The 13,446-nt window shown below is 46.6% G+C and overlaps 1 protein-coding gene across 10 annotated transcripts in view; it reads right to left on the reverse strand.

Moving 5' to 3' along the window:
• Window positions 1-13,446, reverse strand: part of Frmd4a (FERM domain containing 4A) — a 590,863-nt gene that overhangs the window by 174,934 nt on the left and 402,483 nt on the right. For all 10 annotated transcript variants that reach the window (XM_039095788.2, XM_063276496.1, XM_039095786.2 and 7 more), the window contains one exon: window positions 6,173-6,238. In XM_039095788.2, the coding sequence (XP_038951716.1) occupies window positions 6,173-6,238 (66 nt within the window). The remainder of the gene's footprint in view (window positions 1-6,172; window positions 6,239-13,446) is intronic.

Genomic DNA, 13,446 nt, shown 5'->3' on the forward strand with positions numbered 1-13,446 from the left:
TGTTTTTAAAAGTCCTCGTTGGAGAGGTGGGGGGAAGGTTTGGCATCTCCTTGCTCCTCCCCAAAGGGGAAACTATTCATCTCTGCGTGCATACTTCATGAACTGTTTCTTATTTCCTCACGCTGTTAAATGAACTTTTGATGACATATGGAATCACCATCACGTCATCTGTCTATACTCTATTGTCACATTTGTTTGCTTAACCATGTGCCTTTAAGATGTTAGATTCTATTGGCCACCCCCAGGGGCTGGAGAGACATCTGGTTTGCTCATTTGGTAGTGTGCCTGATTCTCAGAACAGAGCTTAATAAATGATTCTGGCAATCGGTCCAAAGGCAGAGGTCAGCTCACCTTGGTGCAGACCCACACCCCTCTGACTCTTCCTGTGAGGTGGCCTGGGAGGTCTAGGACAGAAGGTTTATGATGCTGAGTCCCTTTGTCTGCACTCCTTGCCTCTGTATGCATCTTTAGCCCTTGGCTGAAGCAGGGACGCATGGTGAATGGAGCACAGAAGGAAGCAGATGGCAGATACGAACCGGGCTTTAGCAGACAGGTCAGCCAGCCAATCAGAAGACACCCCCTGCCCACCCTGTTCAGCTGAGAGGACAGAAATCAACTTGTCTTTTTTTTTTCTCCCCTCCCCCCTTGGCAACATGTGCTTTCGGGGAATTCCTGGTTTCTGGTTTGCTCAGGAGAAACCGATCCTATTACATTTTTTAGTGTACGTTATCTATGAAGTGGCTGGGGAGGGGCTGTGAGGATGAACACGTATGCAGGCATGCATGTATGAAGTCTGTTCATGTATTCTATGTGGCACTGTTAGAGTCCAGACATATTTTTTTTTAAAAAATTAGTTATACACCTGCTTTTTCAGCCCATGGTAGGCAGTGTGTCAACTTTGTCTCCAAGTACGACTTTATTTAAAGCCCATATTAACTTCCTTACTCCTTAACACTAACAGACACTAGTGTCTCTGTCAGAGAGAAGCAATGACAGTAACAGCCATCAACCCTCCTGCCACATCAGGGTCTTCACACCAGGCAGCCCGTGGTGTGAAAACCTTTAGTTCATCACCATCAGACACATCTCAGGATGGCTTCGAAACTTTACGAGTTTGTGGGTTTTTTTTTCTGTGACCCCCCCCCCCCCAAGGCTGAGGTTCTCAAAGGTGATCATTGAAGATGACTAGGTATGTCGTGATGTCAAAAGGTTGGGTATGCCTAGATTAGAAACTGAGTTCAAAGGAGAGGAAAGGGCTGGGGAGATAGGCCAGTCAGTAATGCTCTTGCCTTACAGGCACGAGGGACTTAGAAGCTCTGGCCCTAGGGACCTTTTCATGAGGCACAAAGTAATGGCGGTCAGCACCACCCTGTTACCCTCCTAACGTCTGTTGGGAAACACCGGCTCCTTAGAGTCTTCCCCGCTTCTTAGAGTCATGGGTATCTCCGTTCCTCATCTTACAGGAAACGGACAGTTTGAAATTTTCTGCCACCAGCCACCAAGGGACTGGGTGAGAGGGGACAGACGTGGTCATCCTTAGCACGATGCCTCCCATCCCCCGAAGCCTCACAACCACAGCAGCAGCAATCGCGAGTGGTGGTGACCGCCTGTGCAGGCAGAGAGAAGTTCAGTGTATAAAGCTTTATTATGTGAGGTGACAAAGTTGGCAGAGCAAAATGTCCACTCGTGAAAGGTGATGGGAAAAGCAGAGACACGAGCCGGTCCAGGCCGAGAAGGCGAACGCCTGTTTCCTTGAACTGGCTCGTCTTCCTGTCTAGTGGGATATGGTCCAGCATGCTACGCCTGCAGGGAGCCATGCTAGGAAGAGCCACACCTCCACCATTCAATTCTACTGAAAATGAAGTCTATTTTTAAGACACCCATTGAGGAGAGGCCCAGAACCTTCCCTGGCATCAGCGTCCAATACCTCATCAGTAGGCTTATAGCATAAGGAAATTCATCTACACCTTCCTTAAGTTCTTCTCACTAACACTAAACACGTTTTCTGTGTTTTGTTTTGAGTTAAGATCTGGCTGAGAAGTCCTGGCTGGCCACTGTAGGCTGGGTCTCAAGCCTACATCCACATTCCTGTGTCTTCTGAGTGCAGAGCTTACAGGGAAGCATTACTATCTCCTGCTGAACATAATCGTGCCTGATGTCCCAGCTCTGGATGCTGAAGCTTCAAGACAGGGACTCAGAGACAGAGATGGGGGTGGCCTCTTCCTCTCATGAAGGTTTTCTGTTTTGTCTTGCTTCTCTCTTTTAGGAAATAGTCAGTGTTAGGGAGTTTTGATGACAGAGCAAGACTCTACAGGTTGGAGGGTGACCAGGGTGTCACCTGTACCCACCCATGCTCATGCTGCTCTCAGAAGTTCCTAGGGGGATTGGAGGACAGAAGGGGCTACATGGGTGCCAACACATTGCCCGGGCATCTAGGATAAACTCCTCGCAGGTGCTCTGTTGACTTTTCTCCCTTCTTACCAGGGGACAGGTTTCATTTACTACAGTTATCAGGATTTGAAAAACCATCCAGATTTCACTCAGTAATACCAAGCTGCTTTACAAGTTAAGCATCCAATGACAGAAACATGGCCACATCCCACCCCTCACACCCCGGAAATATTATGCTAGTAGCGATCAAGTTTACGTAACTTCATGAAATTATTTATGTGGCCGCCTGGTTCCCAGCACCCTGAGGTGATGATAGCCAAGAAGAGAGGGTGAACGGTTGGAGCTGAGTCAGCTTACTTCTGAACAGTTACGCTACAGGTTGACAGGCTTCTGGAGGTCTGAGGTGAAGTCTGAACCAACCCCTGAAATCCTGGCAAATGACTGCCGAGGACAGCGGTACTTCTGCCCGGTCAGGCCCATGCCTCTCATTTGGCCGACATGTGCCAACAACCTGTTTGCTTTCTCTGAGCCTGACTCCCACTCTTACAGACCTTGCCAAGGAATTGTGGGCCGTGTGAATTGGAGAACGGGGATGTCTTTGGAAAAGACTCCTTCTCCCAGTGCTGAACAACAGAACTTTGTGAGAAGGAAGAGAAATGCAGACATTATCCCTGGCTTTTGGCCAATAGCTTTAGCCGTGTTTCTCCCAATTCTACTGAGGTTCACTCTGCCATGGAGTTTGGAATTGTTTTAAATATGTGTGTGCACATAACACACAGGCACGCACTGTGTGTATCAAAACCACACCCTCCGCAAAGCAGTTGTACTATGACAAGCAGTCCTCCCAGGAAGCAAAAGGAAAATGTCGCAGGATCACGCCTTCCTTCACTCAACGGTAGTGTTTGGTGACACTGCATGCCAGCCATCAGACTGGGTGCTTAGGGACACGCATGGTTCCAATACAAACAATGCAAATGAGATGTCACAAGTGCTGTAGGAGAGACGCTCAGGTTGGGGCAGCTAAGGGCAGGCTCCTGGGGAGTAGAGGGAAGGTCAGTAGAAGCCACTGGGGTAAGGATGGGAAAGTCCTATGACTCTGAACTGTTTGGAGACTGAACGGAAATTAGCTATGCTCACGGGACAAGATCCAGGAAGCTTGGAGTTCTAGGAAGAAGGACTGAATGGAAAGCTCACTCCCCAAGGGGTGGGAAGAACATGAGCTTCTCCTGATTGCCTAACATAATACTTTGGTTTTTTTTTTTTTTTTTTTTTACTTTGTAGGGTTCAGGTTAAGTTTCTCCTGGTTGCCTAACATCATTGTTCTCAAAGTACGCAGCAGTAATTAAGTTTTCCTTGGACAGGTCATCTCAACTGCTTCCATTCATGCTTTCCCAAGAGCAGCGGGCTAATCACCAGTAACCAAGCAGCTACTTGTGGTCTCGTTTCCTATCCCAGAATGTGGCCGCTCTAAGTCCCCAAGCATGGGGTTCAGAAAGGCATGTGAAACACACCCTACAGGCCACGTCTCTATAAACTCCTCCTCGGATTCTTAACAACTTTAACAACTTTTTTAACTTAACAACTTTTGCAAGTGTCAGCAAGTGGAAGGCTCCTCTATTTGAGAAATTCTGTTCAATTTTCCCAGTATCGTCTCGCTCACCCAAATCAAAGCCCAGGCTGTAGGCCGTGGAATCTAGCCTAAAAAGGACATAGTCTGGAATGTGAATAAGCTACACATGAGAATAAGGTAATCACAGTTACTTGTTTGTAATAGTGGAAAAACTGTAAGGCAGAAAAACCAGCAACCTTACATGCGCACCTAAGTGGGTGAATGATTAGATAACCACCATCTTTCTATTTCTGGAATCTATCCAGCTGTTAATAACGATAACAACTTACTGTAGGACGTAGGAAACGCCAGGAAGGACACAGATAAAAAGGAACATAAAGTGCGTAGTGTTATGCATGTATTATAATTGCAACCATGCAATGTGTAAATAAGGAAATGCTAGAACACAATCCACCAGTGTAAGAGGAATGGTGGCTGTGTGTGTGTGTGTGTGATGTAATTAGGAGTCTTTCTCCATTTTCTGCAACACATTCATAGTGGTTGTGTTATTGGAATCCTGTTGAAAGCGTTAACTCTTAAAGTTTGTAATTGGATCATTTTTCATGCCCAAGCAGCAAGCTCAAGGCCAGAGAGCTGGGTCTGCATATGTGTAGTGTCTTGTGTCGTCTTGTGTGCTCTGAGAGTGAACACATGGGCAGCATTCCATCCCTACGGCGAAATGAAATGTCTCCATGGCAAGGGTTCATGCAGTTGCTGGATGGGATGCCCATGTTTGTAATCCCGGCACACACATGCTTGTGAGTATGTGCGTGAGTGTGCGTGTGTGTGTGTTTGTGTGTGAGTGAGTGAGTGTGTACATGTGTGTGAGAGCATGTATGTGTGAGTGAGTGTATGTGTGAGTGAGTGTATGTGTGAGTGAGTGTGAGTGCGTGTGTGTGAGTGTGTGAGTGAGTGTGTACATGTGTGAGCATGTGTGTGAGTGAGTGTATGTGTGAGTGAGTGTGAGTGCGTGTGTGTGAGTGTGTGAGTGAGTGAGTGTGTACATGTGTGTGAGCATGTGTGTGTGACTGAGTGAGTGTGTACATGCGTGTGAGTATGTGTGTGAGTGTGCGTGTGTGTGTGAAAGGGTGTGTGTGTATGTGTATGAGTGAGTGTGTGTGGGTGAGTGTGAGTGCGTGTGTGTGAGTGTGTATGTGAGTGAGTGTATGTGTGAGTGAGTGTGAGTGTGTGTGAGTGAGTGTTTGAGTGAGTGTGTTAGTGTGTATATGTGTAAGTGAGTATGTGAGTGAGTGTGTACATGTGTGTGAGTGTGTGAGTATGTGTGTGTGCTAATGTCTGTGTGTGTGTGTGAGTGTGAGTGTGTGTGTGTGTGTGTGTGTGTGTGTGTGTGTGTACCTCTGTGTGATGGAAAAGGAGATCATCCTAAGAACAGCATCAGAGACTATCAAACTAATAGTGTCATAAAAGGTTGGGATTGAACCAGATTTCAAACATCCTTAAAGCAGACTTGGAGCCATCATCATCCTCATCCTTTGGGCTCTGGGTAAAGCAAGGGACCTTTTCAAGAGCCAGGCAAAGACAACTAGGGCCCAGGATTCTGATGCCTCCTTCTGTGACTGTTCTGGGTTTTTTCGTTTGCTTGCTTTTCAATATGCTCTCAGTTTGGGGAGGAGTATTTTGATTTCCCATTTCAGTTTCTCCAACTGTTTGCCACTGATGGTGATAGAAACCCAGGGTATAGGATGGGAAGGGGGCTGTTAGCCCTCAGGGATAGACGGAGGACACAGGTGAATTTTCTTTCTTCACATAATATGAAAGCTCAATTTGAAAAGAAGGAACTCTCTCCCCTCTGAGGGAGATTGCATCAGTGTCAGACCCAGGAGTTATTTGGGTTACAATGCTGTTAACTCCTTCCAAGCAGAAAGAATAGCTCCTGGTAGCTGCAGAAATTTCCTCCTCTAGAATTTTTAACAATAGGTTATATATACATCTGGCCTTGAACACCAGAGGCAAGGCTGAACATAGAAATAGAATGAGTAAAAATAGCATACGCACAGAATACCTTGGTGTGTCTCAGCCACTGTCACTCAGGTTTTGCTAGACGGAGATGTACGTGCAGTAGACAACACCCTCCACCCTCCATCAAATTCGCCTTGTAGCACATTCGTTAGTCACAGGGGAAGCAAGGAAGGTGTTCGAGGAAGGACTTACCTGTACTAGGAGTTCCAGCTTCCTGTCATCAAGGAGATGTACTTGACATCGACGGCCCTCCGTCATCTATGGGAGAAGACAACGAACGGTCACTGAAAACCTAGCACTTGGATGGAGCTCTTGAAGGTCTGTGGGTTGAACTTCTCAAGGCACCAGCCCTTCGATGAGGTCATCCCCACCCCACATGATGCCAAGAAGTAGTTGGACTGAAGACACTTATGGAGACCTTTCAGTGTACCAACTGGTATGGTGGAGTTGTTAGACAGAGGCACACAAGACTGGATCTGAGTCTTCAAGTGTTTGTAACTCACTGAGCAGATGTAAGATAACTTAGCAAGCGCATCTGGAACGCACTGCTGGATGGTGGTGCATCCGGTCTTTACTAGCTCTGCCGCCATGTCAGAATCCAGTCTATGCCTCGTTTTTACCCACCCCCTCGCTGATTTCCAAAAAGGAGGTTTAGCCTACCTGGAAAGTGCCAGGTCGGAGAGACCCTGTCTCAAACAACTGGTGGATATTAAGGAGTATGACCCGAGGTCGACCCCTGGCCTCCACATGGGTGCATACACATAGACTGCCCTATCATACATGTGTATAAACATGGACACACCCACACCCATACCCACAGACACATAACAAAGTTCAGATAAAGGGAAGGTATAGTAAGAATTGGGATCATAGACTTAAACTATTACCTTTTAAGATATGAGTATCAATTTAATATAATTAAGAATTAAAATTTAATTTTGGTAATGGCTAGATTTTACACATGGTACCCCAAAAATCTAGGAGAAAAATGGCCACTGGTCTTCACTATCTGGATCCAATACCACTGTTGAGGTTCAGTGAGCTATAGGCCTCTTCCAGCTCAGTATCTTACAAGATTCTAAGGCAGAGGTTCTCTTTGGGGGTTGAGTGACCCCTTCACAGGGGGTCATAGATCAGATAGCCTGCATATCAGGTGTTTACATTAAGATTCATAACAGTAGCAAAGTTACAGTTATGAAGTGGCAACAAAAATGTTAGGGTTGGAGGTCACCACAACATGCGGAACTGTAAAGGGTCGTAGCGTTAGGAAGGTTGAGGACCACTGCTCTGCAGCCTCTCTGAGGACCTCCCTCTCCTCCCCTCAGTGACCAGCTATGTCAAACAGATGAAAGGATGCATTTAAGTAGATACTACCCTTCGTCAAAGTCCTCATGAGCACCTTGTCCAGAGAAGACGGAAAAGATACCACTGTTTATTCCCTAGGAATTACCCCATCAACATGTCCAAAGATGTCATAGAATCCCCTGAGAAAATACCCTCTATTCTCCCAAGTAGGCAGCCACCATCCCTCTAGCACGTCAAGTCTCTCTGGTTTGGGGACCTAAGTTAAACACCACTGCTGTTCAGATATGCCTAATCTCAACGGGCTCTTGACTCTGAGTTATGACAATGACTTAGCAGCCAAGTTTCCCATAACTCAGATCTTACGGGTTTTAAAACAGATTAAAAATAGGGGGAGAAACCTCAACTAGTCAGCTTGAGGTTTCGAAAATACTAGCCCAGTCAGGTGGCTTCAGGCATGATGTGGCTCTGGGAGAAGTCCTCATCTGACCTTTGATACTTGAGACTCCATTAGCCTTGATCCTATGAGATATCCTAGCAGGCTGATATTATTTAAAAAAAAAATCTTTATTTCAATTGCTCCTCTATTCAATGAAAGTCATTACAATTTTAAATTAGACTGAAATCTACGCTGCTATGCCAACATGTTGAAATGATTCTTTCATCCAAAAAAAAAAAAAAGTCACACCAGAAATGTTAACTTCCAATATTAATCAGGCACTTAATGGCCACAGCGTAGGCACTTTGGATATAATTTCTGAACTACAGCCATTCAGCTCTCGTCAGACTCATTGTGTATGAGTTAATCCTAGGAAGGAATAAGTACAACCATCTAACAGGCTATTTTGAAGTTCTTTAAAAACAATGGAAAAACCACAACCAGAAACCATTCATCATAGGCTTGTGAAGGTGGCCCATGCCTGTAATCCCAGTGGTTGAGAGGTAGAGGGGAAAAATCAGGAGTTTAAGGTCATCCTGTGCTGGCCTGGCTAACATGTGATTTACATCCTATTATATAGCTCAGGCTGGCCTTTAACTCACAGAGATCCTCCTGCCTCTGTCTGTGGAGTACTTGGCTTGAAGGCATGCACCACCTTTATAAAAAGGAAGAGGGGAGTCACTTTATCAAAACACGTCACCGTATATCAGGTTCAGACTTATAGGTTACTTCCCAGGCCCTGTTTTCAACTGAAAAGTAAAACCCTCACTAAAATTCAATAACCTCACTTTCTCTCCTCAGATACGTTGCGGAATCATGTCCTGAGGTGTTGACAGAGTGTTTATTGCCAAGGGTGCTCCATGCCTGCCTGGCAGGAAGCAAAACAGTCCTGCAAAAGTTGGCACGGAGAAGAGTGGGAACAGAAACCCTTTGAATCATCATGTTTGGAAGAAGCAGCTTTCCTCTGACAGCAGCGCTGTGGTTTGTGTCTCAAAAGAGCACCTGTTTGTTGTTTCCTTCGCAAGTAAGATCGGGAGAAGCCAGTTTTCATCGGCAGTTCAAAACAGGCTCGCCCTCGTGGGTGTGTGTACATAGAGGGAGCAGACATCTGCAGCATTGTCTGGCCTGCCAGGCATGCTGAAATTTCTTCTCGACCCTCACAACTGTAAAGTAATACAGCCTCCCTTCCCCACTCCCCACCTTCGGCTGCACAGGCACAATGGGTGCCCTGACAATCACCCTCAAAGGAAATCCTTCGGAGAGCAAGGCTGAGCGTGAGTGTCAGCTGGCTCTGGTTTGGTTCGAATCGCAAATCCCAGCTGCCTAAACATTCTATAGTAGCATAGGCCTGCCAAATGCTCCATTGTTTGTAGGCATACTCGAGGAAGTATTATTTTGAAAGTGGGTCGTCCATCTTTGCCATTAAGATACGCGTGGGCTCATGAAGACTGGGTTCATGAACAAGGAATGGTAAGATGGCCAGGTACGAAATGGCCTGTGTATTGTAAAGCTGCCAGTGGAACCGTTCTGCACAGGGACAGGATCAGGAGACTAGCTGACGATATATGGACCTAGTGACAAGCTTCTGGTGGATCCTCTCTAACTGGCCCAGCCATGTATCATGCACTATTGAACAATGGTTCAAAGAGCAAGCAAGCAAACAAAAACAACGACCCAATGAAACTTATCACTTTGTATGTTAACCTAAAAGTATCAATAGAAAAAAATCAGTTAAACCATGGTTCCAAAAGAAATCATGTAGAAAGGTAGAGGTGTTCTTAGAGGTTATTAGCCTCGGGGAATGGGACTGACAAGGCTCTTACTCAGCAAATCAGTTTGACAGTGTTTATTTTAAACATAAAATCAAGAAATTCAGAGGGCCGGGGAGATGATTCCGGTTCTGTAGTGCTCGCCTTACAAATACAAGGGATTGGATTCATTCCAGAACCCGTGGAAAAGACATTAAAAAAGCCCAACCAAGGATGTCACCAGGATCTAGCGAATAGTTCTCACACCATGGTCACACAGATGACCTTGATTAAATGGGACACACACACACACACACACACACACACGCACACACACACGCACACACATGCGCTCCCCTAGGAATATTAATAATCAATTTGGGAAAGGCACTGGTAGGGATAGTTGGGATAATTAGAGGGTGGCGATGGGAATGGGAGGGAGATAGAGGGGTGAGGCATAATCAGAACTTATGCTAGGCATGGGTGGAGTTGCCAGATAGCAAAAAAAAAAAAAAAAAAAAAAAAAAAGTTGTTACTGGATGTTATTGGATATTTTATTGGATTTTTTTATTTACATTTCAAATGTTCTCCCCTTTCCTGGCCCCCCTCTCCCATTCCCCCTTTCCCTGCTTCTATGAGGGTGTTCCCCCACCCACTCACCCACTTCCACCTCAACACCCTGATATTCCCCTACACTGGGGCATTGAGCCTTGGCAGGACCAAGGGCTTCTCCTCCCATTGATGCCCAACAAGGCCATCCTCTGCTACATATGTAGCTGGAGCCATGGGTCAGTCCATGTGGACTCTTTGGATGGTGGTTTAGTCCCTGGGAGCTCTGGTTGGTTGGTATTGTTGTTCTTATGGGGTTGCAAACCCCTCCAGCTCCTTCAGTCCTTTCTCTAATTCCTCAAACGGGGACCCCATGCTCAGTTCAATGATTGGCTGTGAGCATTCACCTCTGTATTGCCAGATAACAAAATTAACCTACAAGAAGAAGACTGGGAATGGCAATGTAAGTTTGCAAGCTAAGCAACAGAAGAGGGACACAGGAGGGTTCCTGGGGCTTATGTCACCTACAAAGCCAGTGAAAGACCCTGTCTTAGAGCACAAGGTAAACAGCATCTGAGGAATGACACCTAATTGTCCTCTGGCCTTCACAGCACTCTGCCACACCCCCAGGATGGGCAGACACACCCCTGCACACAAGCACACATGCCATACAAATAATGTATAAATTGCAGTTTGAATCTCCTTATACAAGTCTGGATGTTGGGACACCTTCTCTCCCTGTAGATGTAAAGAAGAGGAAGAAGAGGAGGAAGAGGAGGAGGAAGAGGAGGAGGAAGAGGAGGAGGAGGAAGATGGGAGGGGAGGAGGGGGGGAGGAAGAGGAGGAGGAAGAGGAAGATGGGAGGGGAGGGGAAGAGGAGGAGGGGAGGGGAGGAGGAAAGGAAGAGAAGAAGAGGAGGGGGAGGAGGAGGAGGGGGAGGAGGAGGAGGGGGAGGAGGAAGAGGAAGAGGAGGAGGAGGAAGATGGGAGGGGAGGAGGAGGGGGAGGAGGAAGAGGAGGAGGAAGAGGAAGATGGGAGGGGAGGGGAAGAGGAGGAGGGGAGGGGAGGAGGAAAGGAAGAGAAGAAGAGGAGGGGGAGGAGGAGGAGGGGGAGGAGGAGGAGGGGGAGGAGGAAGAGGAAGAGGAGGAGGAGGAAGATGGGAGGGGAGGAGGAGGGGGAGGAGGAAGAGGAGGAGGAAGAGGAAGATGGGAGGGGAGGGGAAGAGGAGGAGGGGAGGGGAGGAGGAAAGGAAGAGAAGAAGAGGAGGGGGAGGAGGAGGAGGGGGAGGAGGAAGAGGGGGAGGAGGGGGAGGGGGAGGAGGAGGAGGAGGAAGAGGAAGAAGAAGAAGAAGAAGAAGAAGAAGAAGAAGAAGAAGAAGAAGAAGAAGAAGAAGAAGAAGAAGAAGAAAAGGGTTGGTGGGGGAGTGGAGGGTTGCACCTGTATTTCTGGATTTGAAAGAAACTCTACAATAGCCTGCTATCATGGCACTGCTGCACAAGATCATTGTTCAAATGCAGTGCTGGAATCTCCTCTGGGACAGGACTGAAAAAATAAATAACCCAAACCTCTTACTAACAACAATCCCCTAACAGTGATTTCAAAATACTTTATGAGGGGAAGACTGCGGTGCCAGGCTGGTGGAATGGGTGAAATCTTGCCCATACCATATGGTGACACAGAACACAACAAAAACAAGGCTAACAAGCTCTCTCTTAGAGTGTATAACTCAAATATTATCATGAGTATTGTTTCTTCTTAGTACAAAACCAAGGTGCCCAATTTTCACGTACTTCTTATCATCTTGCCTTCTACAAACCCTATTTCCTTTGTACTTTTCTTCTCTCTCTCTCTCTCTCTCTCTCTCTCTCTCTCTCTCTGTGTGTGTGTGTGTGTGTGTGTGTTGTACATAACACGGTGCGGACATGGGGATCATAGACAACTTCAGTAGCTGGTTCTTTCTACCTCCTGGAGATTAAGCCCAGGTTGTCAGACTTGAGGCAAGTGTCTTTACCTGCCAAGCCATCACACTATCCCTCCTTCTTGTTTCAGTCAGTCACTGAATACCCTCTCGCCATTTTTCTTTCAACTGATTCACATGCCATGCGTATGCATGTCCAGAAGAACTCTGAAAAAATGGCACCAGTTTCACAGGCTCTCCCTTTTTAGAGATGTGAATTGCACTTGGGTGAATGGTAACACGTCCTGGTGAAATGGTCTGTGATTTAAAATGAGAACTAAACACAGTCACCAGTTGCTGGGGATTTAGCTCAGTTGATAAGAGTGCCCCCAGCCTAATGTGCACCCCAGCCCCAGGTTCCAGTCTAAATAAGACTGGGCACGATAGTATATACTACCTATAACCCCAGAACTTGGGAAGCAGAGGCAGATGAATCAGATGTTAAGGCCATCCTTCGCTAAATAGCAAACTGGGGGCCAGCCTGGGCTATCTATACCTTTTCTCTCTCTTGGGAAAAGGAAAGTCAAGTACAGGTTATTATAGCTTCTTGGTTTTCTGAGGCTAGTTTATACTGAAAGAATCAGAGAATCTGGAGCAGAGAAAGAGGATGGGCAGCAGAGAACACATCCCAGGGCCTGCAGATCAGGTTAATTTCATTACTGCACACCGCTTGTCTAAGGCCTCTTTGCAAAAACCAAAGAAAGTGACCAAGGTGTGACTTATTTGCATTTCTGAGATGACCTGAATTGAAAACTTCTAGTCCTCTGGAAAGTCAATTATATCAAATGATGTTTTGCTGGGGCACACGGGTGAAAGGAGGTCTTGCTAAAGGAGACAGGTAAAAGCCTGTTTTCCTGAAGCAGGCACAGGTGAAAGGATGTTTGGATCTAGCAGACGTGTGAAAGGACCAGTGATGAAGGTGTATAAATATGACTCGCAGACAGCGGGAGATGGGCACTGAGCTTTGGTTTGCTCTGCCTCGATATTCGTCACTAAAAACATGCATGTATTGGTTTGCCTTACCTAGCATTGTTGGGCTCAATTTGTGATTAGCTGTCACTGAGAGAAACCCACCAAGAACTGCTCGTGAGGTTCCTGTGGCACCTTGCCGCTGCAGCGGCCTCGCCTCAGGCTGGTTGGCAAGCATGGCTGTTTCTTCAGGATTGAACTACAGCTGCCTGGGGTCTGCCTGCCCAGAGGACTGGACTGCAACTGCTAAGTTGTGTGTGGTGTTTGCTACAGGTCTGAACTGCTGAGAAGGAAGATTGAGCTCACCCCCACAGAACCATTGCTAAACAGGTCCACAGCCCCAGATCCTAATATTGTTTCTCTTCTACTACCTCTGTTGGTTGATGGGCTGGAGGAGAGGTTGAACCCTTATTAAAAGTAGGTTGCAAAAAAACTTGGTGCCTACACATGACCCATTGGTGAGGCAGTACAATGAGAACTATTAATGACTCCTGAGAATTGT

Source organism: Rattus norvegicus, chromosome 17 (assembly GCF_036323735.1).
Source record: "Rattus norvegicus strain BN/NHsdMcwi chromosome 17, GRCr8, whole genome shotgun sequence".
Classification (NCBI taxonomy): domain Eukaryota; kingdom Metazoa; phylum Chordata; class Mammalia; order Rodentia; family Muridae; genus Rattus; species Rattus norvegicus.